The sequence below is a fragment of the Chenopodium album genome, chromosome 7 (assembly GCF_948465745.1).
Source record: "Chenopodium album chromosome 7, dcCheAlbu1.1, whole genome shotgun sequence".
NCBI lineage: Eukaryota > Viridiplantae > Streptophyta > Magnoliopsida > Caryophyllales > Amaranthaceae > Chenopodium > Chenopodium album.
Window position 1 is genome coordinate 8,972,455 of NC_137840.1, and position 25,571 is coordinate 8,998,025.

At 38.3% G+C, this 25,571-nt stretch overlaps 1 protein-coding gene across 1 annotated transcript; it reads right to left on the reverse strand.

The window, feature by feature from the left end:
- Nucleotides 1-734: 734 nt before the first annotated feature.
- Nucleotides 735-1,691, reverse strand: LOC145639974 (receptor-like protein EIX1). The gene has a single exon (XM_081691288.1). The coding sequence runs from the start codon at nt 1,689-1,691 to the stop codon at nt 735-737; it is 957 nt and encodes a 318-aa protein (XP_081547414.1).
- Between the last annotated feature and the right edge of the window lie 23,880 nt (nt 1,692-25,571).

Here is a 25,571-nt window from a genome sequence, read left to right on the forward strand (position 1 = left end):
AGGTTAGACAATGAGAACAACTGATGAGGGATACTGCCTTTGAGTTTATTATTTCTCAACCTAAGTATTTGCATCTTTGTCACAATTTGTGTTGGCACCTCTCCTAATAGATTATTCTTGTCAACATCCAAAACACTCAAACTTGAGAGGTTAGTTAAGCAAGAAGGAATTTCTCCACTTAAAATATTGTCGTTTAAATGCAGATAACTCAAATTTGGATTATTAAAGCAGGGGATATCTCCCGAGAGTTTATTGAATGAGAGACTTTTAAAATGAAGACTTGACAAACTACTCAAACAACCAGGGATTTTCCCAAAAAACCTATTCTTTTTAAGATATAATCCTCTAAGAATGTAAAATGGCATATAGACTTTGGGATTAAACCATATATCAAGTTATTGGATAGGAAGAGTGATTTCAAATTAGGCATTATATCATACAAATGTTCTGGAAGTTTCCCTGAGATGGAATTATGAGACAAATCAATTGTATGAGCCTTATAATACGTCGTATTTCTATGGCTTGCAACGGTCATAAATTGGCAAGATATTGAGTTATTCGAGAGAGACAAAGAAATAAAGTTAATGGGAAAGTAAGGACAACTAGTGATATTGTTATTAGAGAGATCCACTACCAAAAAGAGATTGCATGTTATAAAACCATTTTGGCAATACCCCTTGGATTCCAGCATTAGACAAATCCAAATGCCTGAGATTCGTTTGTGTTTTTAGCCATTAAGGAGGTAGTTGACTATTGATCTTGCAAGTGCTGACAATGAATTGTGTAAGTTGGAAGGGAGTCACCCAATTAGAAGGCAATTTTAGCGTTAAGAAACTCTGATACATATTCAAATCAGTCAAGCTTGAAAGATTAGCAAAGTGAGTTTCATACAAAACTGCTGCTTCCAATGAATTATAGGAAATGTCCACATATTCCAAGGCTAATAACATGCCTAGAGAAGTTGGAATTTGACCTGATATACTGTTATTCCTAAGAAAAAGGTACTTGAGGCTTTGGAACTCCTCTCCTAACCAAGTCGGTATACTACCACTAATGAATGAATTGTCACACAAATCCAGATACTCTAAGTTAAAATGGGTGCAAATGGAGGGTATATTTTTACGAAACTCCAACAACTTCACTTGTAGTTTATTACCACTCACATATAGAACATTCAGGTTGCATAAATTGCGTACAAGGCTCCAAATATCTCCTTCTTCAATACCGCTGAAAGCGTTGAATCCTAAGTTTAAGACTATGAGACTTTTGAGTTCACCTAGCCAAAGCGGGATTTTAGAATCAAAGTGATTATATGAAAGGACAAGGTATTCAAGAGAAGTTAGGTTTTGAATAAAAGGTGGAGTATGAATTTCATGACTGTTTGGTAAGCTACACCCAGACAAAACCAAATCAGTTAAAAAAGGATGTGGCCCAATAAGTGAACTTATCCAGTCATGGGCCTGACTTAGATTCACGCCACTTAAATCAAGGAAACGCAATTGCTCAAGACTAGAAGCCCATTTCAAATTTTGCATAAATAAATCAGGGTCTTTAAATCTGTTCACAACATGCAAATTTGGATTGTAAATTGATAGATCGAGGACTTGCAAGTTAGTGAGATTACCAAGCTCAGGGGGAACTTTTCCATGAATGTTATCGTATAAGAGATTAAGGTACCTGAGTTGGTTCATGTAACTAACCCAAGAATTTTGGGATCTTGCTATAATTGAAATCGTTGATGCTTACATCCAAATGATTAAGAGGATTCAACTCTATCAAATATATCAAAGACGACTCCATCTTTCTAGCTTCAAACAAATACTCAATAAAGTCAGATCCATCATCATCCTCTGAGATAGTGCCATGGAGATGAAGTTTGACGATATGATCAGTAGAAGGATCACACTTGACCCTACGCCAGCTGCAGCAATCCTCACCTTCCCACGAAGACCAAACATGTTTGTTATGGAAGGTGACACTGTCCTTGAATTGGAGCAGTGCCTTCCTCTCAGAAGGTATACACCCCATCTTCACCAACTGGCTGTTGTTGGAGTACCCATTACAATAACACAATATTATAGTTTTCAGAAAAAACAGAATTGTAAGAAAACAATTCATTGTGGTCATATTACTCATATTTTGTTTTGGTGATTTCTATGGCAAAGCTGTATTATAAAATTAAAGTAAAGTGGACAAGTGGTTGAGAGAGATAGATGCAAAATGAAAACTCTTGTCATCACACTTTTATAGACAAAATCAACTCTTACTCAGTCATACTTGCAAAGACACAAACACACTGGTATAGTTTCCATGTCACATAAACCAACAAGAAATTGAACATGATGACATTTACAATTTAGGGCTTGTTCTCATTAGATTATTTTCAGTTCAGTTTAGTTCAGTTCAGTTTTAATAAATTAATGTCTAATGATATTGCTAATGATTTAAAGCCAAATTTCATACTTTTAAGCTTATATTACAACAACGATAATAATAATAATAATAATAATAATAATAATAATAATAATAATAATAATAATAATAATAATAATAATCCAATGATAACATTAATGAAATAATTTAAAGATTGCTTAACCATAGTTAACGTTTTTTTTTAATAAAATGACTTGCACTTAACCAACTAAAATGTTTCCTAAAAAATAAAATAAAATAAAATATTAAAAAAAAAATATTAACAATATAATAATTTTCATTTATAAATAATTAAAAAAAAAACCCATCTCCTCTCTCCACCAACCCGCCACTCCCCTCCCCCCCCCCCCCCCCCCCCCCCAACTAACCAGCTTCCGGGCTTCTAGTCCCCACCAACTTCCCGATTTCCCCTCTTCCCCATCAGCCCAACTTCCCATCGCAATTCTTTTTTACGGCACTCTCTTTGATCATCCAAACTAGAAATCTCAACTTCTATTCTTAATCCAAACCCAAAATCATTGGTGGATGCAAGCTTGGTAAAAAAAAAATGTTTTTGATTCTTTTTTTGATAATTTTTTTATTGAATAGGTAGTCTACTTATATATGATCATCAAAAATCCAATAAAATTTGATTATTTAATCCAATTAAAATTGTTATTATTGAGTAACTATTATTTTTCTCTTTTATTTTTGAGTAAAAGTTATCTATTAATTTGAAAAATTGGATTTTTAATCTTTTTTTTTTTTCTGAAAACATGTTTAATCTATTTAATTGGATGTAATATGTACATTTTCTTTTCCTACTAGAGTGTACCCGTGCAAAATGCACGGGATATATAAGAAAAAATATTTTTAAAATACGGAAAGTTGATTTTGATGTTGTAACTTAGACTTGAGCTGCAATGGTCGATTTTGAACTGGTCGGCTCTGTTGAACCCTACTTAGCTTTGCTCTACTGAGTATTAATAATTTGTTGACACTTGTTCTACCCTACTGACATTGCTCTGCTAAAATAAGATATTCTCTGCTTTGCATAGAAGCTAAATAAACAGGGTCTTACTCTTTTATGTCGGTGGTCACGCAATGTAGCCAGCTATTATGGGGTTTACTTTGTCAAAGTGTAGGGAATATTTCAAGCGTTAGTCCCCTAGCTTGAACCCCACTGTGATCATACACTAAAATACGGTGGCGTCCAAAGGGAAAGAAGATAGAGCAAAAGAGTCGCCAACAAGTTTTTTAGGAACTTGTAAACCGTTCACGAGGTGAAGGTTACACCCCTTAACGATCCAAGAGATCGTCAACTCCATAAGGTCTTGAACTAAATAGGGTTCGGGGATGAAGGTACAAATCCAACCTAAAAGAGATTGAACCTGCCCTAATAATAGGACTCTACTTTATTCTGATCGTATTCATGTGCGCTTTCTGATTAACATGCAATCAATAGGTTTGACCCTAAACCTGTTTATCTATGTTGGTTGAATATTAATGCACAAATAAATCTATTATTGGTGTCACTTGAATTATAATCAAATTAACCCTAACAAGATTATTAATTATGTTATTAATCGTGATTACAAGTACCAATTCCCTTTAAACATGCATAAAAGGGTGTGATCAAGCAATAACAATAAAAACATCACAATATCAATAAAAACCATTAAAGCACTTACTTTGATGCCTCGTACCTCTTTCTAATAACAAAATACACACGTTAGTAACTTCAAGGAAAATAATAAACAAAACAATTAAATTAAATAATAATTGAAAGAGAGATTTGGGACCAAACCCTCAGAAATTAAACCTTTCACGTCTAGGGCGAAGGCAACTTCGAATATGGCTAGGTGTATCTAGATCTAATGAATACAGAATTTTGTATGTTACAGGCTAGTTTTGAAAAGAGAGAGAAAGAGAGTAATCAAGAGAATCTTGATGAGAGTTGGTAGATTGTAGATGAATGAAAATTGGTTAATGAGAAAGAATAAGAATTGATGATTGTAGGTGAATGAAAATTGGTTATCGAAAACGGAGTTTTTACGACGTTATTTATAGAGAAAATCAGCCAAAAAGATAAAATATCAAAACAGAGTTCTGGTGCAGATAAAACGATGTTAGCGCCAACGCTGGCTATTGGCGCCAGACGCCAACATTAGCGCCAGGCGCTACAGCTGGCGTTTGGCGCTGATTCAGAAATTCACGCGTTTTCTTAAAACCCGATAGAAATTGTCGTACAGGAGGATAAAATCGTATCTTCCTCAAAAACGTTCTTTGATTTTAATTAAAACTCTGAAAAGTCAACAAAAGTCAATTTATCAATGCTAATTGAATTAGGAATGAAAAGAACCTTCTAGAAGATCTAGAAGACTAAAACCATTCCTAATTGCATTAGGAATGATAAATCTATATTAGGCCCTCCTCTAGATCATTGGGCCGCATATAAGGCTCAAAACGGGCCCAGTTTAGTAAATTGGCCATAACTTCCTCAATATTCATCGGAATTGGGCTTATAATATATCGTTTGAAAGCTCTTGTCAAGCCCCATCCAACTACACTACCATTGGACCCATATCATGGACCAACCAAACTGGATTGGCTGTTTTTCTTAAAATAAGTTTTCAAAAACAGAGAGAAGAGAAATGAAATTAAAACTATCCGCAACACTAAACTTTCCACACTTTCACTTCATTCGATTATGATTTGACGCGAAAGGTACTCATTACTGGGTTGGTTTTGGGGAGACACAAATAGGTGTCTACAGAAGCCCCCACTTTGACTGAGTTTGGAGAAACACAAGTTTCGAAAACAAAAGTCAAAGTATCGATAGGGACGGAGAATGATTCAGAACGTTCTGCAATCCTAAATCACTCTTGTAACGCCGATACCTGCAAAACTAGCGTTAGTTAAACAGATAAAAGAGTTAAGAAACGCGTATTTTGCACCATTGAGCACACGTCTCTGAAGGTAACCAATTTGCTGCCGCATTCTGTTGTTTTGATGACCTCCTGCCAAGAGAATTCCATCCCGCTTGAAAACTGCTACGCTTGTAATTGCTTCCGATATAGAAGACTTCTTTGCTTGAAAGGATCCTCTCCCGCTTTGATAATATTCCACGTCCAAGGGAACACTATCGAAGATTGCTTTGCTTGAAACAATCCCCTTCCGCTTTATGACCATCTTCCACGTCTAAGGGAACATGATCGAAGACAACTTTCCACAATCACCTTCAGTTGCTTTTTGACAACTTTCCACAATCTAGGGAATGTCATCCTGCTGTTTCGATGTTCACTCGTCTCTGAACAAGGAGCTTCTTTTTTTTGGATATGTCCACGCGTCTCTGAACAATAGAGCTTCTTTTTTTTAATATGAACTTCTGAATGATGTGTCCACGCGTCTCTGAACAATAGAGCTTTGATGGAATGTCCACGCGTCTCTGAACAAAAGAGCTTGAAAATAGGATGCCCACGCGTCTCTGAGCAATAGAGCTTGAAGGAAATGTCCACGCGTCTCTAAACAAAATAGCTTGATAATATGTCCACGCGTCTCTGAACAAAAGAGCTTGAATGATATGAATGTTTGTTGTTATAATATTCCGCAGAAAAATTTCCGAAGACCAACGCTTGCCGATCTCTAAAGCTTGCTTGAACTTTGCTTCCGCTATGCTAGTACGTCGGCGGTTTGCTGCTTGTGAACCATTATGTTTGTGATAAGCCAACGCTTAGGCGCTTTAAGCTAAGTGAGACGATCTTTCGTCAGGTCGATCACTTAGACTATAATCAAACTGACTACTTAATCATGTCAAATTGCTAATAGGGGCTAACTGGCGTACCAAGGAACCCGAGATTGTTGTATGAGGTCGAAATCACCTTTCTGAGAGGCTTCGAGCTCTGTCGCTGCTGAAATATCTCTGGCGCCAAGAATTGACTCTGCCGCCAGACGCTGAGATCTAGCGCCAAGCGCTAAAAACTATTTCCAGACGCTAGATGTTTTCGTCTGGCGCTGGAGTAGGGTCTTCTCTATTCTGCTGCACCTGTATTTATTTTTGACTATAGTACTTTGCTAATCTCTTTAATTATCTTAGGGTTGACCTAAGGTTTAACGTGTTTGACAAATCGACTTGACACGACTCAAGGTATAAACTTGACTCTCTGTGATTGAATCGAGGTTGACTCGACTCGAAGTGTTTGACACATGTGATTCATGACCTGTGTGTGCATAGTGTTGATTGTGCGACTCAAAAATGCAAAAAAGCAAAAATTTTCAGTCATTTTTGTGGAGGGTACTGACTTTCTCCCGAAAAAAAAAGATGCGAAAAAGAATCGAAGTTTTGAAGGTGCATGTTGAATGAGCTTAGTCAAACGTTGTTTGATACTATTTTTCAAGGTGCAAGGATTAATACATCCTAGGCTATCTCAATGGTTGACTCAATGATGAAAGTATTTGGGTAACTTAGGCACGGAGGCTAAGCACTTCATACTTTGTGATGCAATGATGATTATGAGTGATGTTGGGCATTTTGACATGACAAGACATGCTTCAGCGTCGTGTTAAGATCTCATGACAAAGGGTTCCTAAGGGAAGTATATTTGGTCATGTATCTGTGCAATGTGTGAAAGTGATACTAAAGTTAGCCCGCAAGAGCTAAGTGTGTGGGAAAATATATTGAAAAGAGTCAAATGGTGGTGACTCTTAGGCTAGGTAAGCTAATGATGTAGGGATCAAGCCCCCAAGTCTAGATCTAAATGAATAGGGATGAGCATAGGAGATCCCTTGATCTGATCATGGTGTAAGTGTGTGAATTTGAATATGAATGCATGTTTATTACGGCCGCACCTCGATGTGAGGTTGCTTACGTATCCGTTAGGAATCAAGCCGAACGTAGCTCTAGCCGAACCTCGCACAAGTATGTATACCTCAAAAAGGTCTTTTTAAGGGTTGTAACGTGGTTAGGCTAAAGTTTATAGAAGAAGGGGATAAAGGCTCAAGACCCTAGATAAGCCCCCAAGGTGTGCAACCTCGCTTTTGAATCTTTATATTTTTATGCTTGAGTTTCTACTCTTTTTTAGCTCTTTCTTATGCTTTATTTATTTTATTTTAATAAGTGTGGGAAATCCTGATCATGCGGTCTATCACTCACTTGGCATTCATGTTTCTTAGGCACGGTATCGAGCACTCGACAGAGACTCAATCTGAGACGTGTCATATCAAAGACATGTTTATGTCAATGACATTGGAACACTCGCCTTTTTTGTACACTTTTATTTATTTTTTGCTTATTTTATTTATTTTGATCTTTTGAAATCACACAAGCTTTTGAAATTGCATAAGTTACACACCATCCCATCCCAAGGTTAGGTAGATATGGGTTGAAAAAAATGAAGGGTCTATCGTTAGACGACGCTCAAAGTGGTTTACCAAAAAAAAAGATTGCATATTTGAAAGGTGAAAGGAGATATGATGTGGCTACAAGGGGTGCCTCAAATCATTGGTACACCTTGTGCTTAGTTCGACAATTTTTTTTTTAATACAATATAATGAAATGATCATATGTAAGAGATAAATGCTCATTTTATTAAAGGAAAAGAAAGAATCTACAAGACTAATCTAAGGGAAAAGAAAGGTGCCTATGCTAGACTTATTGGGGAAAGGGTAAGTAGAGAAAAAGAAAAAAGATGTCATGAAATCTCGTCGTTGAAGCTCGCATCTTGTCTTGTGTTGTTTTCTTTATCATCACTCGCTCTTCTTGTTAACTGGAGGTATGGGAAGCTTGTTATTATCAATCAAATGTTAGATAGCCTCCTTTAGCTTCCAACAGCTCTCAGTAGCATGACCCCTACCTTGATGGTACTTGTAACGCACATTTGGATTCCAACTAGGCAACCTCTTCTCAAGCGGGGGATCTTGAAGAGGTCCAATAGGAGTAATGAGTCCCTTGGCATGGAGTCGATCGAAAGCATCATCGTAGCTAATTCCAATAGGGGTAAAATCCCTTTTTTGTTGCTTTCTAAATCCTAAGATCTCATTAAGGTCGAAAGTACCAACACTGTTGCTAGAGTAGGTGTTTTCGGAAGGAAAAGGATAGTCGTTCTTCTTCCCTTTACAGCCACTGTTGTTATCATTACTAATCTTGGCCTTCTTGTCGCGCGGAGGAACATGAAGGAGATTAGAATCAATGAAGTCTTGAACACGATCCTTGAGGGCGAGACACTTTTCAGTAGTGTGACCGCGACCTTTACGGTATCGACAATAGGAATTTGGATCCCAATTGGGAAAACGTTTTTCATGTGGAAGGTCTTGACTAGGACCAATGGAGTGAATATGACTTTGATCATGAAGACAGTCAAAAGCTTCATTGTAAGTCGTTCCTATTGGTGTGTATTCTTCAATGGTCCGTTTTGCCCGTGGCTTAGGAGCATTGAGTTCTTCATTAAACTCTTGGCGAGAATTTTGTTCGATGACCATCACCCGATTTGCTAATCCTTCTACCACATTCAAGAGCATGGCGACGACATCTTGCAGTTTCCGAACGTCCTCTTTTAGACTTAACAAGTCTTCCCTGGTATTATCTAAGAAAAGACTTTCATCCTCCTCAATCATGGCCACTTCATCGAGAGAGGTTATATAAGCTGTCTCGATCATGGGCTCTCCTACAGGTGTGATAATAAGTGATGGATCAAAGGATGTTTGATCTTCTTCGATGGCTAGAATCTCGGAAGTTTCATTGTTATCGATCAGATCTTGAAAGCTTCTTTGAGTTTCCAACACTCCTCAGTGTCGTGACCCTTTCCTTGGTGATATTTGCAGTGCTTATTGGGGTCCCACTTGGGTGGCCTGGCTTTTGGAACTGGATCTTTGATAGGCCCTATAGGCATGACTAGTCCTTTGTGATGTAGCTTCTCGAAAGTTGTTTCATAACTCATACCAAGTGGAGTGAACACTCTTTTTGACCTTTGGATTCGTGATTTAGAGGCGTTCATGATACGTACCTCATTAATGGGAGAGGAAGAAGAAGGATGGTCGTTCTTCTTTCCTCTCGCACTATTATCTTTCAGAAGGTCATCTTCAATGTCAATGCCTATATTATAGACAGCCTTGAAAGTATTCAAGTTGTGTTGGTATCTTAAGTGCTTTGAATATTTCCCTTGAAGATTCTTGATAAACATCCTCAATGATTCTTTTTCAGTAGGAGCCTTGACCATATTATCAGAATTTTCCCTCCATTTATTGAAGAAAGAAGTGAACCCTTCGTTTTCTTTTTGTTTTAACATCTCGAGTTGTCTACGGTCTGTTTCGTCTTGGATGTTGCACTTATATCTATCTATGAAAGCGTTTGCTATGGACTCCCAGGTGGAGGTTTTTTCTTTGTCAAGGGAAAAGAACCATTGTTGACAAACGGTCTCGAGAGATAGTGGGAACAGAAAGGGGAAAACCTTCTTATCGATACCCTTAATGCTCATTATAGTTTCAAAAGCTCTTAGATGAAAGTAAGGGTTATCTGTTGCCTTGAATTTAGGGATGTCAGTGGCGTTGAACTTATGCGGAAGAAGTTCCTTATCCAGCGAGACCCCTTGTGAACTAATGCCCTGAAATTTATAGTCACTAGATAGCTTGCTCAAACTTTCTTGCATAAGATTCATTTGTTGTTGCTTCACAGGGTCATCAATTTTGAGGGTTAAAGCCTTTAACACCTCAGTCACGTCATTCAATTGATTCCTAAGTTCATTGACCTCTTCTTGACTTGCCATTATCTTTTTAGCCTTCCTCTTTTGACGAATTGGTTTATCAGAAAGTGAGATTTGAATAAAGAGGTTGTCCTTGATTAATCGCCCTTCTCTCCTCGACCAAGTACTGTGGAAAAGGAATTTGGGGATATTCATTGTTAATTATTTGACTCAAACTTTATTCAACATGCAATTGAGGGAGGAAGTGAAGAAATATTGGAATAGAATGTGAAGAAAAAATGATGTAGATGGAGGGATATGAAGAATTAGGAATAGAATGTACCCCCAACTCAAATGACGGAAAAAATCGACTCATGCATGAACCTAAGACATGGTCATGGTGACATATACTCAAAGTGTGTGCTAAGACTAGTGAGTGTAGGTGATATGTTAAGACTTGTGTGTAAGATTAGACACTAGGTGATGACTCGACCAATAATCCGAACTGTCGTCAAAACGACAGGACTGGCGTCGCACTGTGTAGTGTAGCGCCAGACGATAGAGCTGTCGCCAGGCGCCACACTCCACAGAGTGGCGCTACAGTCCAGACTTTGGCGCCATTGCTGAAACTTCAGTCTGGAACTGTTTTCGGTGTTATTAATCAACAGGGGTATGCCTAAAGCTGTACTAGGTCAATTCTGATTAAAAAACTAGACTTTATTTACTCTAATTAATTAATTAATTAGGAAAAGTTCTTTAAGTCATTAATTTATTTGATCTCAACACAAGTCAAACAAACGGTTAAGAAAACATATATATGCACGACAAATAATGCACAATTAGTCAAGTAAGCACAATATGATGCAATGAGTTTTTAACCTAACTATGGCTCTAGTTCTCTAAAGTTCGGGATATGGTTTAGTCAATAGAGGGTCCATGGTTAATTGTCCGGATGCACCGCGCGGAAGCCTAACCGTGAAGGGTTGGCGCGAGTGGATGGGACACCGCGAGTTTTAGAAAAACTCGCTTCCATGGTTTGGTGAATTCAACATTCTCGGATGTACCCTTTGTTGCTCAGAGCGTTCAATCAGGTAGATGGAGCATTAATTCCCATAGGGTTATGTCCATATGTAGAACGCATATGGGTTTCAGAAAAGCGAGAAAAACTCAATCAGGAAGTAGGATCGAGCAAACAATACGAAAAACTGGTCGAAATTAGAACGCATATTTATGGCTCAGTATTGGAAGAATTTGGCGCCAGCAAACAGAGGTTGGCGCCAGGATTTAGCTGTAGCGCCTGGCGACAGAGCGGTCGTCTGGCGTTATAGTTAAATGTCTGGCGCCAGCTTCTGTTCGCTGACGCTAATTCCTACATGCCTCAGCAGCTTTCTGTGCTCGATAAAATTTTCCAGTTTCGCGCAGTGTTATTTCGGTCCTAGTTGTGAAAGATATTTCTCAAATTTCCTACGTGTAAAATCCTATGTTTTAACTCATTACGGATGGTCTTTCCAATGAGATATTTTTTATGCATATGACAATAATGTTAATCAAAATTACGCACATGAAATACATAGAATGTTTCGAGTCTCGTCCACTCATTCTAAATCATTGCCGAAACAAATTCAGGAATTAAAATAGAAATCCTCCCCAGTGGAGTCGCCAAAAAAACTGTAGGGAATATTTCAAGCGTTAATCCCCTAGCTTGAACCCCACTGTGATCATACACTAAAATACGGTGGCGTCCAAAGGGAAAGAAGATAGAGCAAAAGAGTCGCCAACAAGTTTTTTAGGAACTTGTAAACCGTTCACGAGGTGAAGGTTACACCCCTTAACGATCCAAGAGATCGTCAACTCCATAAGGTCTTGAACCAAATAGGGTTCGGGGATGAAGGTAAAAATCCAACCTAAAAGAGATTGAACCTGCCCTAATAATAGGACTCTACTTTATTCTGATCGTATTCATGTGCGCTTTCTGATTAACATGCGATCAATAGGTTTGACCCTAAACCTATTTATCTATGTTGGTTGAATATTAATGCACAAATAAATCTATTATTGGTGATCACTTGAATTATAATCAAATTAACCCTAACAAGATTATTAATTATCTTAGGGAAATTCTCAATGGTAACACTAAACTTTTTAATTTTTTCAGTGGTAAATTACAAAAATTCTTATTATCCTTGGTAAACTTAAATTTATTATAATTTTCAATGGTGAACTCAATGAAGCAATTTAGTTAATATTAAACCATGGTTAACATATTTTTAGTTTAAATCATTAACCACGGTTAGTTTTATTATTTTTTTAATAATTAACTTAAATTTAAAAATTAAAAAACAACACCCCACCCTCCCCACCGAACCAGCAACCCAGCCCCTCCCTTTGCCGGCGCCGCCACCACCCAGACCCCCTCCCCTTTTCTGGCGCCGGCGACTAACCGTTCCCCTCCCCCTTCGATTTCCACCTCTCTTCCCTTGAAACCACCTGGAGCCTCACCTCCCCCACCCTCGAAACCACCTGGAAACCTCCCCCACCCCCCAAAACCCTCGGCAACCTCTCCTCCATCCCCGAAAACCTCGTCCACCCAGCCCACCACTCACGAAAAAACTTAATCGACCCTCCTACACCCTCACAAACCCTCGACGACCTCTCCACCAACCCCGAAAACCCTAGCCACCTAGCCCACCACCCTCTAAAAACCCTAATCGACCATTTCCCTACCCACAATTAGGATTTTTCGAGGGTGGCTGGGTGGCTGGGGTTTTCGAGGGTGGGGGAGGTGGGTTTCGGGGAATAGGGGAGAGAGGGGTTTCGTGAGGTGGGGTGGGTTTGGGGGAGGGGGATGGGCTTGGCGCCGGCGCCGGCACCGACGTGGGGGGGGGAGAGAGGCTGGGCGCCGGCCGGCCTGATGGTGGGGGGAGTAGAGAGGGTGGCTGATGGGGGAGAAGGTTTTTTTTTAAAATTTTATTATTTATTTATATAATATAATTAATTAAATATTAAAAAATATATAAAATCCTAACTATAGTTAATTATTTATTAAAAAAGTCATCATTATGTCATTAGTAATAATTATAAATAGTTTAGGTTTACCAAAGATAATAAATTTTTTTGCAATTCACCACTGAGAAAACTAAAAACTATAGTGTTACCATTGAGAATTTCCCATTATCTTATTAAGCGTGATTACAAGTACCAATTCCCTTTAAACATGCATAAAAGGGTGTGATCAAGCAATAACAATAAATATATCAAGCAACATAATAATAATCACAATAAAAATAATAATAATGATAAAATAATCATTCAATCATGTTAAAGCATAATAAAAATAGCAAGATCCTAGGCATGATACTAACAAGATTAATAACAAACCCTAGCATGTCACTAACAATAAAAATCAAAGCTTTAACCCTAACATGATACTAACATGAATATTAGGAAAGAAAATAGAAGGCATCATACTTTTAATCATACTTGATATTAAAGTTACCCTGGACATGATACTAGGAATATCATAATAACATCACAATATCAATAAAAACCATTAAAGCACTTACTTTGATGCCTCGTACCTCTTTCTAATAACAAAATACACACGTTAGTAACTTCAAGGAAAATAATAAACAAAACAATTAAATTAAATAATAATTGAAAGAGAGATTTGGGACCAAACCCTCATAAATTAAACCTTTCACGTCTAGGGCGAAGGCAACTTTGAATATGGCTAGGTGTATCTAGATCTAATGAATGCGGAATTTTGTATGTTAAAGGCTAGTTTAGAAAAGAGAGAGAAAGAGAGTAATCAAGAGAATCTTGATGAGAGTTGGTAGATTGTAGATGAATGAAAATTGGTTAATGAGAAAGAATAAGAATTGATGATTGTAGGTGAATGAAAATTGGTTATCAAAAGCGGAGTTTTTACGACGTTATTTATAGACAAAATCAGCCAAAAAGATAAAATATCAAAACAGAGTTCTGGCGCAGGTAAAACGATGTTGGCGCCAACGCTGGCTATTGGCGCCAGACGCCAACATTAGCGCCAGGCGCCAAGCGTAGCGCCAGGCGCTATAGCTGGCGTTTGGCGCTGATTCAGAAATTCACGCGTTTTCTTAAAATCAGATAGAAATTTCCGTACAGCAGGATAAAATTGTATCTTCCTAAAAAACGTTCTTTGATTTTAATTAAAACTCTAAAAAGTCAACAAAAGTCAATTTATCAATGCTAATTGAATTAGGAATGAAAAGAACCTTCTAGAAGAATCTAAAAGACTAAAACCATTCCTAATTGCATTAGGAATGATAAATCTATATTAGGCCCTCCTCTAGATCATTGGGCCGCATATAAGGCTCAAAACGGGCCCAGTTTAGTAAATTGGCCATAACTTCCTCAATATTCATCGGAATTGGGCTTATAATATATCGTTGGAAAGCTCTTGTCAAGCCCCATCCAACTACACTACTATTGGACCCATATCATGGACCAACCAAACTGGATTGGCAGTTTTTTTTTAAATAAGTTTTCAAAAATAGAGAGAAGAGAAAAGAAATTAAAACTATCCGCAACACTAAACTTTCCACACTTTCACTTCATTCGATTATGATTCGACGCGAAAGGTACTCATCACTGGGTTTGGTTTTGGGGAGACACAAATGGGTGTCTACACAAAGTTATAGAGGTTACCCGTTCAGTGTTATAAGGGTTACTCGGTTAGTGTCATATGGGTTAGCGTCTTGCTCTAGGAGTTACATACTTTATTCTGTTGCATGTAGTTATTCGGTGAGGCCAGTTGCGCAAAAATGTGTGGTACATTTTTTTTTTTATGATTAGAGAAGTGAAAATGGGTAGTCCCTAAAAAATGCATATAGTGGAAGGCTTGGGGATTTAGAGTACTATAGTGAATTGTTGATAAAAGAAATGTATACTCGTACTAATGCACGACATATTATACTACGTACCAAAAAATAATACGCGTAAAACAAAGTGAAATGTTAGCACGTAGTGTTTAAAAAAAAGTGAAATGTTGGGGATTTTGATTGCTGTAGTCAATTGTTGATAAAGGAACTGTGTACTCGTGCTAACGCACGGAATATATGTATGTCGTATGTATATGTAAAAGATAATGAATTATGTGGAAGTTATAATGGTATAGGTTATAATGGAAGTGATCTGATTAGTGATATAGTTAAAGTTGGAGAGGAAGTTATCCAAAATAAATAAATAAATAGAATGCATAGAAGTGCTCCATTCAAGAATTAGAGGGTTGTGGTGAAAAGTTGTAAAAATGACTCTTAAATTATATATTAGATATTTTGAGCATTTTTTATTTTACCTTTCCTTTGATAAAAACTATACACATATTCCTACTTTTTCATAAAATATGTCATTATTAATTTTATGTTCTAGTTATATATCGATCATATACTCTACCTTGTCTGCTACCTTGTCAGCATTTAATTAAGGTAATTAGCTTTTTTTTTTTTTTTTTTTTTTGACAAAGGATAAAAACCAAACTACAAATTAATACTAAAGCAAATAAAATTAACCGCCGCCTCTCTAGCAATTTGATGAGCCTGAAGAACGCGCTGACGCTCTGCCTTGTGAACACAACAATAATGAAAGGTTGAGCCTAACCGCTTAATCTTGGTAATGAGCCAGAGGTAATCAATGTTACCCTGACCATCCCCCCGAAGAAGAGAAACAAGGTTATGGGAATTAGTAAAGACTATGAGGGACTGTGACCCACAGTGCGAGGCCCACTGTAAAGCATACCAGCACGCCAGAGCCTCAGCATGTAAGGCTGAAGAGCAAACGCCGAAGTTACTTCCTCCTAAGATCCGGTCGTCTAACAGATCCGCATTATCCAAGCACCATCCCATCCCAGCATGGTGAGAATCTTTGAACCAAGAACCATCAATTTGCATTGATATTAAACCAGCCCCTTGGTTGAGCAGACCAAGCTGAGCTGCGAAGAACCCAGGCGGGGGCGAAGTATCAGCTATACCCCCAAGAACAGAAAGGGGAACATCAGAAGCTTGGTGGTTAAGGAAAATTGTATGAGAATCCATGACCTCTGCAAACTGAGAAGAAAAGGAGCGAGTAGTAGACGAGTCATTGAAAATTCTGGAATTCCTACATAACCAAAGACTCCATAGGGTACCAACAAAGCTATCCAAGCGAGTACTGAAGAGTCCATCCTGACTAATGAATAGTCGGATATAATCTTGGATCCAATCTGAGAGAGAAAGGTCTCCATTAAGTTGTGAGTGAATATCAAGGCATCCACCCCTCCAAACCGATTTTGCATTACTGCACATCCGAAAGAGATGTTGAAGATCTTCCGGATCAGTTCGACAAAGGTCACAAAACACATCCTGAACCGGAACCCCTCTATGATGGAGTTCTGCCTTAACTACGAGAGCACGGCGCATCAACTTCCACAAAAACAGTTTCCATTTGGGCTGTATTCGCAACGACCAAAGAGTTTTCCAAAAAGAGCCAACACCCGACGAAGCAAGAGCTCCAGGAAGTTGTTGATTAAGCATAGCATACCCTGTCTTCACCGAGTACCTCCTTGAGAGGGTACTAGACCAGTACCAAAATTCTTCCTATGATGTATCAGGCAATTCCAGAGCAAGGATAGCCGCTGCATCCGCGGGCACAAACCAGTCTGCAAGTTTGTCAGAGTCCCACGCGTGCGTCTGCGGATGGATAAAATGACTGACAGTGCAATTCCCCGCCATTTGAAGTGTAATTCCCGGTTTAAATTCAGGAATGCAACCATTAACCCATTTAGCCGAGCCAGCCAAGGTGGAACGGCCATTACCAATTTTCCAGTAGCACCCCTGTTGTAACAGTGTATCTACCCGAAGTAACCCCCGAAGACCATAGGAATGACGACCTGAGAATCTAGGTGTAGTATTGGAGTGATTGGAAATAAAGGTAGTGCGAGCAGAGAAAACTCTCGAAACTAGGAGCTGCGGATTTGTAACAAACCTCCAAACCTGCTTCATTAGAAAGGCCTTGTTTAAGGAGGACAAACATCGAATACCCAACCCGCCCATGCCCCGAGGAAGATGCACGGTGTCCTTACTAACCCAATGCATACCTTTAGAATCAGAATGCGCCCAAAAAAACCGCATCAGTAAGGAATCAATTTTCCCAGTCACTGAAAGTGGGAGCTCGTAGCAGGAGAGGACATGAGATGCCATAGTCACCAGAATAGAGTTAATAACAATTAACTTCTGCGATTGAGAAAGCCTGATAGAATTTAGGCAATTAATCCTGCCTACAATTTTGTCGATGATGAACTGGAAATGATCCCTCTTTTTGCCGATGAAGTCAATAGGGGCTCCCAGATGATGATCGAAGACCAAAACTTGTTGCATTCGAAAAATCAATTTAAAGCCCCCCTGGACTGTAGAACAAATATTCGGGCTAAACTTAATTAGAGATTTAGAAAGGTTGAGCTCTTCCCCCGAAATCTTAGTAAAACGTTTTATGATATGGACAATGTGATGACAAGCAGTCGACGTAGCACGGAAAAAAATAAGAGCATCATCGGCGAAAAAAAGATGAGAAATAATAGGACTATTCCTTGAGAGCTTTATGCCTTGAAACAACTTCAAATCTTGGCCTAGATGTAACATTCGCGAGAAGATATCCATGCAGAACAGGAAGAGGTACGGTGACAGCGGGTCACCCTAGCGAAGTCCACACTGCGGTTTAAAAGGATCAGACGTCTTACCATTTATAAGAGACTTATAAGACACCGTCGAGAGACATTGCTGTATCATTTGCAACCAACGAGCCGGAAACCCATAGGCCTTTAAAACTTGTAAAAGAAAGGTCTAGTGAATTCGGTCATAAGCTTTGCTCATATCAATTTTAATCGCTGCTAGCCAGTTAGTTCCAGATTTAAAACTATTAATTTTCTCCATTAATTCATGACTCAGCAAAATGTTATCCGTCATAACTTTGCCTTAAACAAAGGCATGCTGAGAATCTGAAATAAGAAGAGGCAGATACTGACGAAGTCTGGCGACCAAGCACTTCGAAGCGCATTTGTAAATCGTATTACAGAGGCTAATTGGCCGCAAATGTCGCACCTCTGTTGGAGTCCCAATCTTTGGAATCATAACAAGAAGAGATTGATTCGACTCTTTCAAAAGAAACCCAGTCTGAAAGAAACTCTGAATACCCAAGACAACCGAATCTCCAACAACATCCCAATGTGTTTTGAAAAACTCAGTTGTGATCCCATCCGGACCAGGAGACTTACAGTTTCCTTAAGAAAACATACCATCCCTTATTTCCGAAGCCGAAAAAGGTCTTTCCAAATTATTGATTTGAGAGGAAGTGAGCCGTGGAAGATCTAGTTCACGTAAGACAGTGTCAATTTCTGGATCATATGGAGGCAAATCCTCACTCTTAAATGTCTGCTTGAGAGATTTCACGACGATACTCTGTACTACCTTTTGACCATGCTGAAGAACACCTTGGTCATCAAGTAAGGAAGTAATCTGATTCTTCTTTTGGCGGGATTTGACTTTAGAGAAAAGTAACTTTGAGGGGCAATCACCTTTGAGTATCCAATTTTTCTTACATCGTTGTCTCCAGAATTGAAGTTGTAGAACAATATTGTCCTTCGATGTAACAATATTTGACATATACTGCGCCGCATCTGGAATAGACTGAATTGACTCCCCTTCCATGGAGAGGTCCTTTGAGAACTTTTTCCAATCCACACCCCAGAATTTCTTGTTGTTAAGGCACCACCTAGGAATTAAACCGCTGACATAGTCCAATTTTTTCGAAAGGATAAACATTGGAGAGCCTACATAATTGCTTTGCCATGTGTGCCGGACGAAGTCATGTACCTGTGAATAGTTAAGGCACCAGTTGTCCAGTTGATAAGGGCGGTTGGACGATTGGAGGAAGGAAGAGTCGTCAAACACAATAGCAGCATGGTCAGAAACAAAAATCGGTTGATTGAGCAATCGACTATCCGGATAGTTTTGAAACCAATCAGAGGTCATATAGGAGCAATCCAGCCGCTGTAAAATAAGTTCGTGTGCCTTCCGATTGTTTGTCCAAGTGTAAGGGGGGCCTTTGAAAGGAGTTGAAAGAAGACTAGATTTCAATCTAAAATCAATAAAAGAATCCCAGCCCTTAATTACAGTAGAACCACCCAACTTATCATGATGATGCTCTATCTGATTAATATCACCAATAATCAAACAATTAGGAGCAAAAGCAAGTAAATCTAAAATCAAACCCCAAACTTGAGGTCTATCTTATACCACAGGAGCACCATAAACAAACATCACACATCTACTTATTTCATTAGGAACTTTGATATTACAAAGTACAACGTTTGAACAACAAAAAACGCAAGAAACATCATCTGAACCAAACCCAAAAACCGCTAAACCCCCACTACTACCAACCGAGTCAACCCCAAAAACCGAGGTAGGATTAGAACTAGAAAGTAAGCTAGTCACAACTGAAAGTAAAACTTTAGTTTCACTAAGAAACAAAAAGTTAGGAAAAAAAGAGTGAAGTAACCAAAACACATAAGGGAGCTTGGGGGAGTTAATGTCATTGAGACCCCGACAATTCCATGATGTAATAATCATGAAAACCTTGGGAGTTGTGAAGGGCCAGCCGCCGAACCAACAGTCGCACACATAACAGAAGACACGGTAGCATTAGTGGCAGTCCCAGTCGGAACGTTTTGTGCTCCCAATGAACCAGCAAAAGAACTAGCAAACCCATCTAATTTCTGAAATTTAAGGGTAGAAGTAACCCAGCAGTCCGTGAGCTTCCTCTTGCATTTAGCATGACCTGTAAGAGAATTTCTGAAATTTGCATTAAAAAAAGCAGAAGAAGAAGGACCTTGAAAGGCCAAGTCTGCTGCAATATCAACATCTGAAACACATTTTTCACGAGTAAGAAACCCAGGAGGCGAAGGAGGGGTATAAGTGAAGCCCCCTTTGCTGTAAATGTTAAGGTTTCTTATTTTGCGTCGCTTTTGATACCATGTGGAACCAGCATACCCAAAGAAAGGGGCCTGATCATACGACCTGCAACGCGAAAAAGGGCCTTGTTGGTGTCGTTTTCTTGGCAGGCTACTAGCAGGCTACTAGCAGAACCAGCTGAAGATCGAGAAGTATGTTGTTTGACCTTAGTGTGCAGCTCGTTAAATGAGCTACTGTTAAGAGTAGCCTTGGCAGCAGACTTAGGATCAGAGCTATCATCAGACAGAGAGAGAGTCGCAAGCAGGTGATAAGGAACATCCAAGTCCATATGCGTGGCAGCAACATGCGACTCAGCAGAAGGTAGCAAGATTTTATTAAGCTCAGAACTTGAAGAATGAGCATTTGAGTGATTCGCACCTTGCAAGGAGAAGTCAGAACTTGAAGTGTCCGAAAGAAAACTATCCTCAAACGCAACTGACATTCTAAACCCTCCCCCAACAAGCGAATGTGTCTGAGTTGCAGTAAAGGGGGCATAGGGATCCCTAGAAGGGATAGCAGCCCGAAAGTTAACTTCATTAGCAGTAGCAGCCAACCTATTCTCCTCAATTAAGGCAGCTCTATTTTCCTCAATAAAGCGAGTAGACAAAGGATTATGATACGATTCCGGTGTAGTGGGATCCGTCTCACAAGTGGTGAAGGAGGCAGAGCTCTGTCCAGAATCAGAGTTCTCCGAGATGGAAGGAGTAGTAGCGGCAAAAGGTTGAGTCATGTACCCATTTTGATAGACACCATTAATGGGAATAAAATCCGGTTCAATATTATCATCATGATCTGCGTTATGCCCTCCCCCATAAGCATTCCCATTAGGAAGATTGTTACCACCATCACCAGAGGAGTCAGAGTCAGAATTGCCAGGGACATCATCTTCATTCGAACCTGAATCATCAGCACTATTTTCATCATTATCCGGAGGCTCAAGATCATCATTATTATCATCATTAATCTCATCATTATCATCATCTGGTTCCTCTTCATTATCATCATTAGCACCCAAATTATTATCATTATCATCAGCATTATCCGAATTATTAACATCACCATTATTATCATCACCATTATCCGAATCATTATTACCACCATTCAAATTAGCAGCCACATCTGAGCCCGAGCTATCCTCATGATACTCAAAGCCTTGTGCTAAAATGATAAGATTAACACTAGAATTCCTAGTATTGAAATTCTCCTGGGAACCCTCCAGCATATTAGTATAAAAAGGACGTTGAAGAGGATCATAGTGCAACGCTAACCCTTGAGCCTCAAAGGACTCCATTCGAGCGTGAATTCTCCTTGCAGCTGCATAATCCGAGGTCCTACAGAAATCCTCAAAACGACCTACACATCCACATTTCTTACAAAACCTAAAAACACCTTCATACCTAAAATAAATCCAAAGAGGGGAAAATTCACCGGGAACAAAACACCCTGGGATTTATGGCTTAGAGAGATCAACCATGACTTGACCACAAAATTCTGGTTCCTCGGGAAGTCCATCGCCGTCATAATCTAGGGTTTCAACCACCCCGACAAGATTTAGAGAATTGACAGCCCACTCAGGATCAAGGAGACCAAGTGGTAGGCCGTAAACACGTATCCACAACCTAGTCATATCGAAATTAACAGAGGCAGGCACAGTGAACCTATTACACCTACGAACATTGCAAATTCTACCATCCAAAACGAAGGTGTGTTGCTCAAGTAAAGCCTCTACGTCCGCTACATGAGAGCATGCAAAAATAAAGTAAACACTAGTACAATGGACCACAATATTACCTCGTTTTAGCCATTGAGTATCGACCATCTGTTGTACGATCGTGCGGCATGGAGGATTGGGCCCAAAGAACCGCCCAATGACAGCTTTTTTTTTTTTTTTGTGAGAAGGTAATTAGCTACTTGAATTGCCTATTGGTGAAGTATTTCATTTGCTACTTCGTTACCATTTACTTGCAACTTTGAAATATTTTATGTCTCTCAAATAATACCCCAAAGTTGCAAGTAAATGTTAACGGGATAGTATTAATTAAGAAAAATAAAATTTTCTTCACTTTTTTTTTTTTTTTTTTACACACACTTTAAATATTTCTTAATCGTCATTAATAATACCAAATGTAAATAATAAAAATAACAGAGGGAATAATATTTATTACTCCCTCCGTGTTTTTTTAAGTGACACACTTTCCTTAAACGGCCATTTTTTTTTAAGTGACACACTACCTCTTTTAGAAATTCCTTACATTTTAATAATATATCTTCACCCCACTATCTCTTATTTTATCATTTCTCACTCCTCCAACCTACCCCACTAACACCTTATATTATTAAAGTCAATAAAATCTCCTAAAACTACGTGTCGGTCAAATTGTGTCACTTAAAAAAACACGAAGGGAGTATTGGTATATTATTGGTGGACAATAGTGACCCACCATCCACAAAATCCTGGATGCGCCACTGTGATGAGTCTATTTTATATATATTTTTATTCCCCGTCCCACGGTCATATTTGTGCTTATTTGAGCTCTACGGAGCTATTTTTATTACTAATATACGTTTTCTAGTGTTTTTGTATATTTAGTATTATTTTGTAGGAATTTGCAGATATATAATAATTCCCGAGCTTACTGAGCCACTACAAATATATTGGAGTTTAATCGTGTTTTATGACCGTATATTTAAAGCTCAAGGCCGTTCTAAATAAATTCAGTTCGGTGATTAAGGGCTCAATTAGAGAAGAGAATGGTCCAAAGTTCTCACAAACAAGACGGACCAAACTAATAGATAACAAGTCAGGAAGGCCCAAGACATACAAATTCAAGATCCGAGCAGCCCAACTCGCTGCTTTAACGGCTGGGGCCAATCGGACTGGGCCTAGCTCGATTAGACTTTAATTTCTCGCTGATGTTTGCTTATGTCGGTTGATAGGAATTATAAATACCCAATTAGTGGGTTGTTGCCGGGGGCTTTTTCACTAGTTTTGAGGGGGGATTTCATGTTTCTATTAGTGGACTTTATTTTTCTATTAGTGGACTTTATTTTTCTTTACAAAACTTTTGCTCAGTTTTCTTAGGGCTTGTTTGGTATCATTTTTGGTTTTCAGTTTCCTGTTTTTTTTAAAACCAAAAACGGGAAACAAGAAAAAGGTGTTTCCACTTTTCTGTTGTCAGTTTTCAAAATTATTATAATTTTAATATGTTTAAATAATTTTTGATTCATTATGGGACATATATCCTATACTTTTAAAAAACAAAAAAAACCAAAAAACAGAAAACCACAACAATGCCAAACGAACCCTTAAGTTTTAGTTTTATTTACTTTCCTTTTATTCTTTAGTTTTGAGCATTGTTACACTTTTTACAAAGGTTCTTAGTTTTATTTTCTTATACAATTTTTGCAGCTTTTGTGAGATTTTTAGTTAAGTTTATTTAATTTGCCTTGCTTGTTGCCAACTTTTATTTAATTCGTTATTCTTAGCTTTTCATTGTGATTGTTTTCATTCTAATTGCTTTTATTGTATTGCAGTTTTATTATTGTTTTCATCATGCTTAATTTAATCGCTTTTATTAGTTTAGTTTTAATTATGCACGAGTAGTTTAATTCTAGGGTTTGTGGGGATCCATGATTAATATGAAGGGGTAATTTATTATTGTTAATTGTTAATATTTGATTGATTTCCTATTGATTGATTTGATGTTATGCAATTAGATTAGCGTTGGTTTAATTGTATGAGTAACGCAATATTGATTCGAGATTCGAGAGATGAGAATTAATATTAAGGCCTAGTTTCAATAGGTGGTATTAATTTATAAATGGTTAAGTCGAGATTTCGAGAGATGAGATTTAATACCGGTAGATTAATTATGTGATTGTAATACGTAGCGAAAGCCCTTTATAATATGGTTAATTGATGCATTGATGATTGATTATTATGTTTTACCCTGTAATATTATTTATTGGTGAACCTATGCCCTAGGTCTTTTATTTATTGATTTCCTCCTACTTTTATTTCTCCCTACTCATATTCTTCGTAGTATAGTTCTTTTAAATAACAACTCTTGGTTACTTTAATAATTTAGATTATAATAATTAATTAGGAATAGAAAGACTTGTTTCCCTGTGGATTCGACCCTACTTCCCTATCTATATTTAGTTAGTGGTTTTAGATAATACTTTTGATTGGGTGATACGACTTGAGCCTATCACACTGCTCAAAATATATCTTTATTGATCGGAACCCCAATGCTTCTGTGTCCTCTCGACCTTCTTCATACTGGTGAGCTTTTCATCCCTCCTAATCTCTTGACTCTTGAGAGAAGCTTCTTTTCAGAGAGGCTCAATTCTATGGCCTCTCTGGCCATGTCCGCACTGCTAAATGGGGCCCCTTTAATGGAAACTGCCTTCGCCTCACCACCTCTGTCACCGGTCGTGCTCCTGGTGATGGCACTGCCATTAATCAACACAATTCTTTTCAATTGAAATGATTTCCAACGCAAACGAAACCGGGTGATTGGGGCTTGAAAATTGTTGATCGGTGTCGAAATGGATGAGCGCGTTTGAAGAAAGATCGATCGTGATTGGAACGAAACCCTATATCTCCTTTGACGGCCGGTGGGGGAAAGTTTGGCACCGGAGGGAATGATGGCTGGTAGTCGCAGTGAAACAAAAGGATAGGGGCAAGGGGTGGCTGCCTGGTAGTGGTTTTTTTTTTCTTAATAAAATCTATCCATGGTTAGGCTTATAAGAGCAATTTTAATGGTTGTAACTAGGGACTTGCTTGCAGTTACAATAGTTCCCTAGCTATTACCTTGACCATTGGAGCTAGAAAACTCAATTAGCTTGGCTAAGCAAATTTGCTTCAATGCTTGGGAATTAAACTTGCCAAAATAAAATGCACATTGCACCAATTAAGTTTTTTCTATGCATTTTCTATCCAACAACTACTACTAAGCTAATAGCTAGTCATTGGAGCAAAAAGTAGCTAAAATGATTAGTAGCTTAACAGCTTATGTGGCATGACAATCTAGTTGTTAAATTAGCTTGTCATGGAAGTTGCTCTAATATCATATTGTAGACACCCAAATGTGTCTCCCCAAAACCAAACTCAGTGATTAATACCTTTCACGTCATTTGATTATAGAATAAAGCGAAAGTGTGAAAAGTCTAGTGATGAGGATGTTTTTATTAAAATATCTCTTCTTTCTGTTTTTGAAAATATTTCTTTTCTTACCTTATTTATGAAAAACGTGCATTCCATTTTAGTTTGGTCCATGTTAAGGGTTCAATAATGGTGTAGTTGGATAGGGTTTGAAAAGACCTTTCCAACGATATATTATAAGCCCAATTCCGATGAATAATGAGGAAGTTATGGCCAAAATACTAAACTGAGCCCGATTTGGTATTTATATACGGCCCAATGATCTAGAGGAGGGCCTATTATTAATTATCATTC

Excerpts from the sequence above, each read along its gene's own strand:
- LOC145639974 (XM_081691288.1), bottom strand. The coding sequence starts at position 1,691 with ATGAACCAACTCAGGTACCTTAATCTCTTATACGATAACATTCATGGA.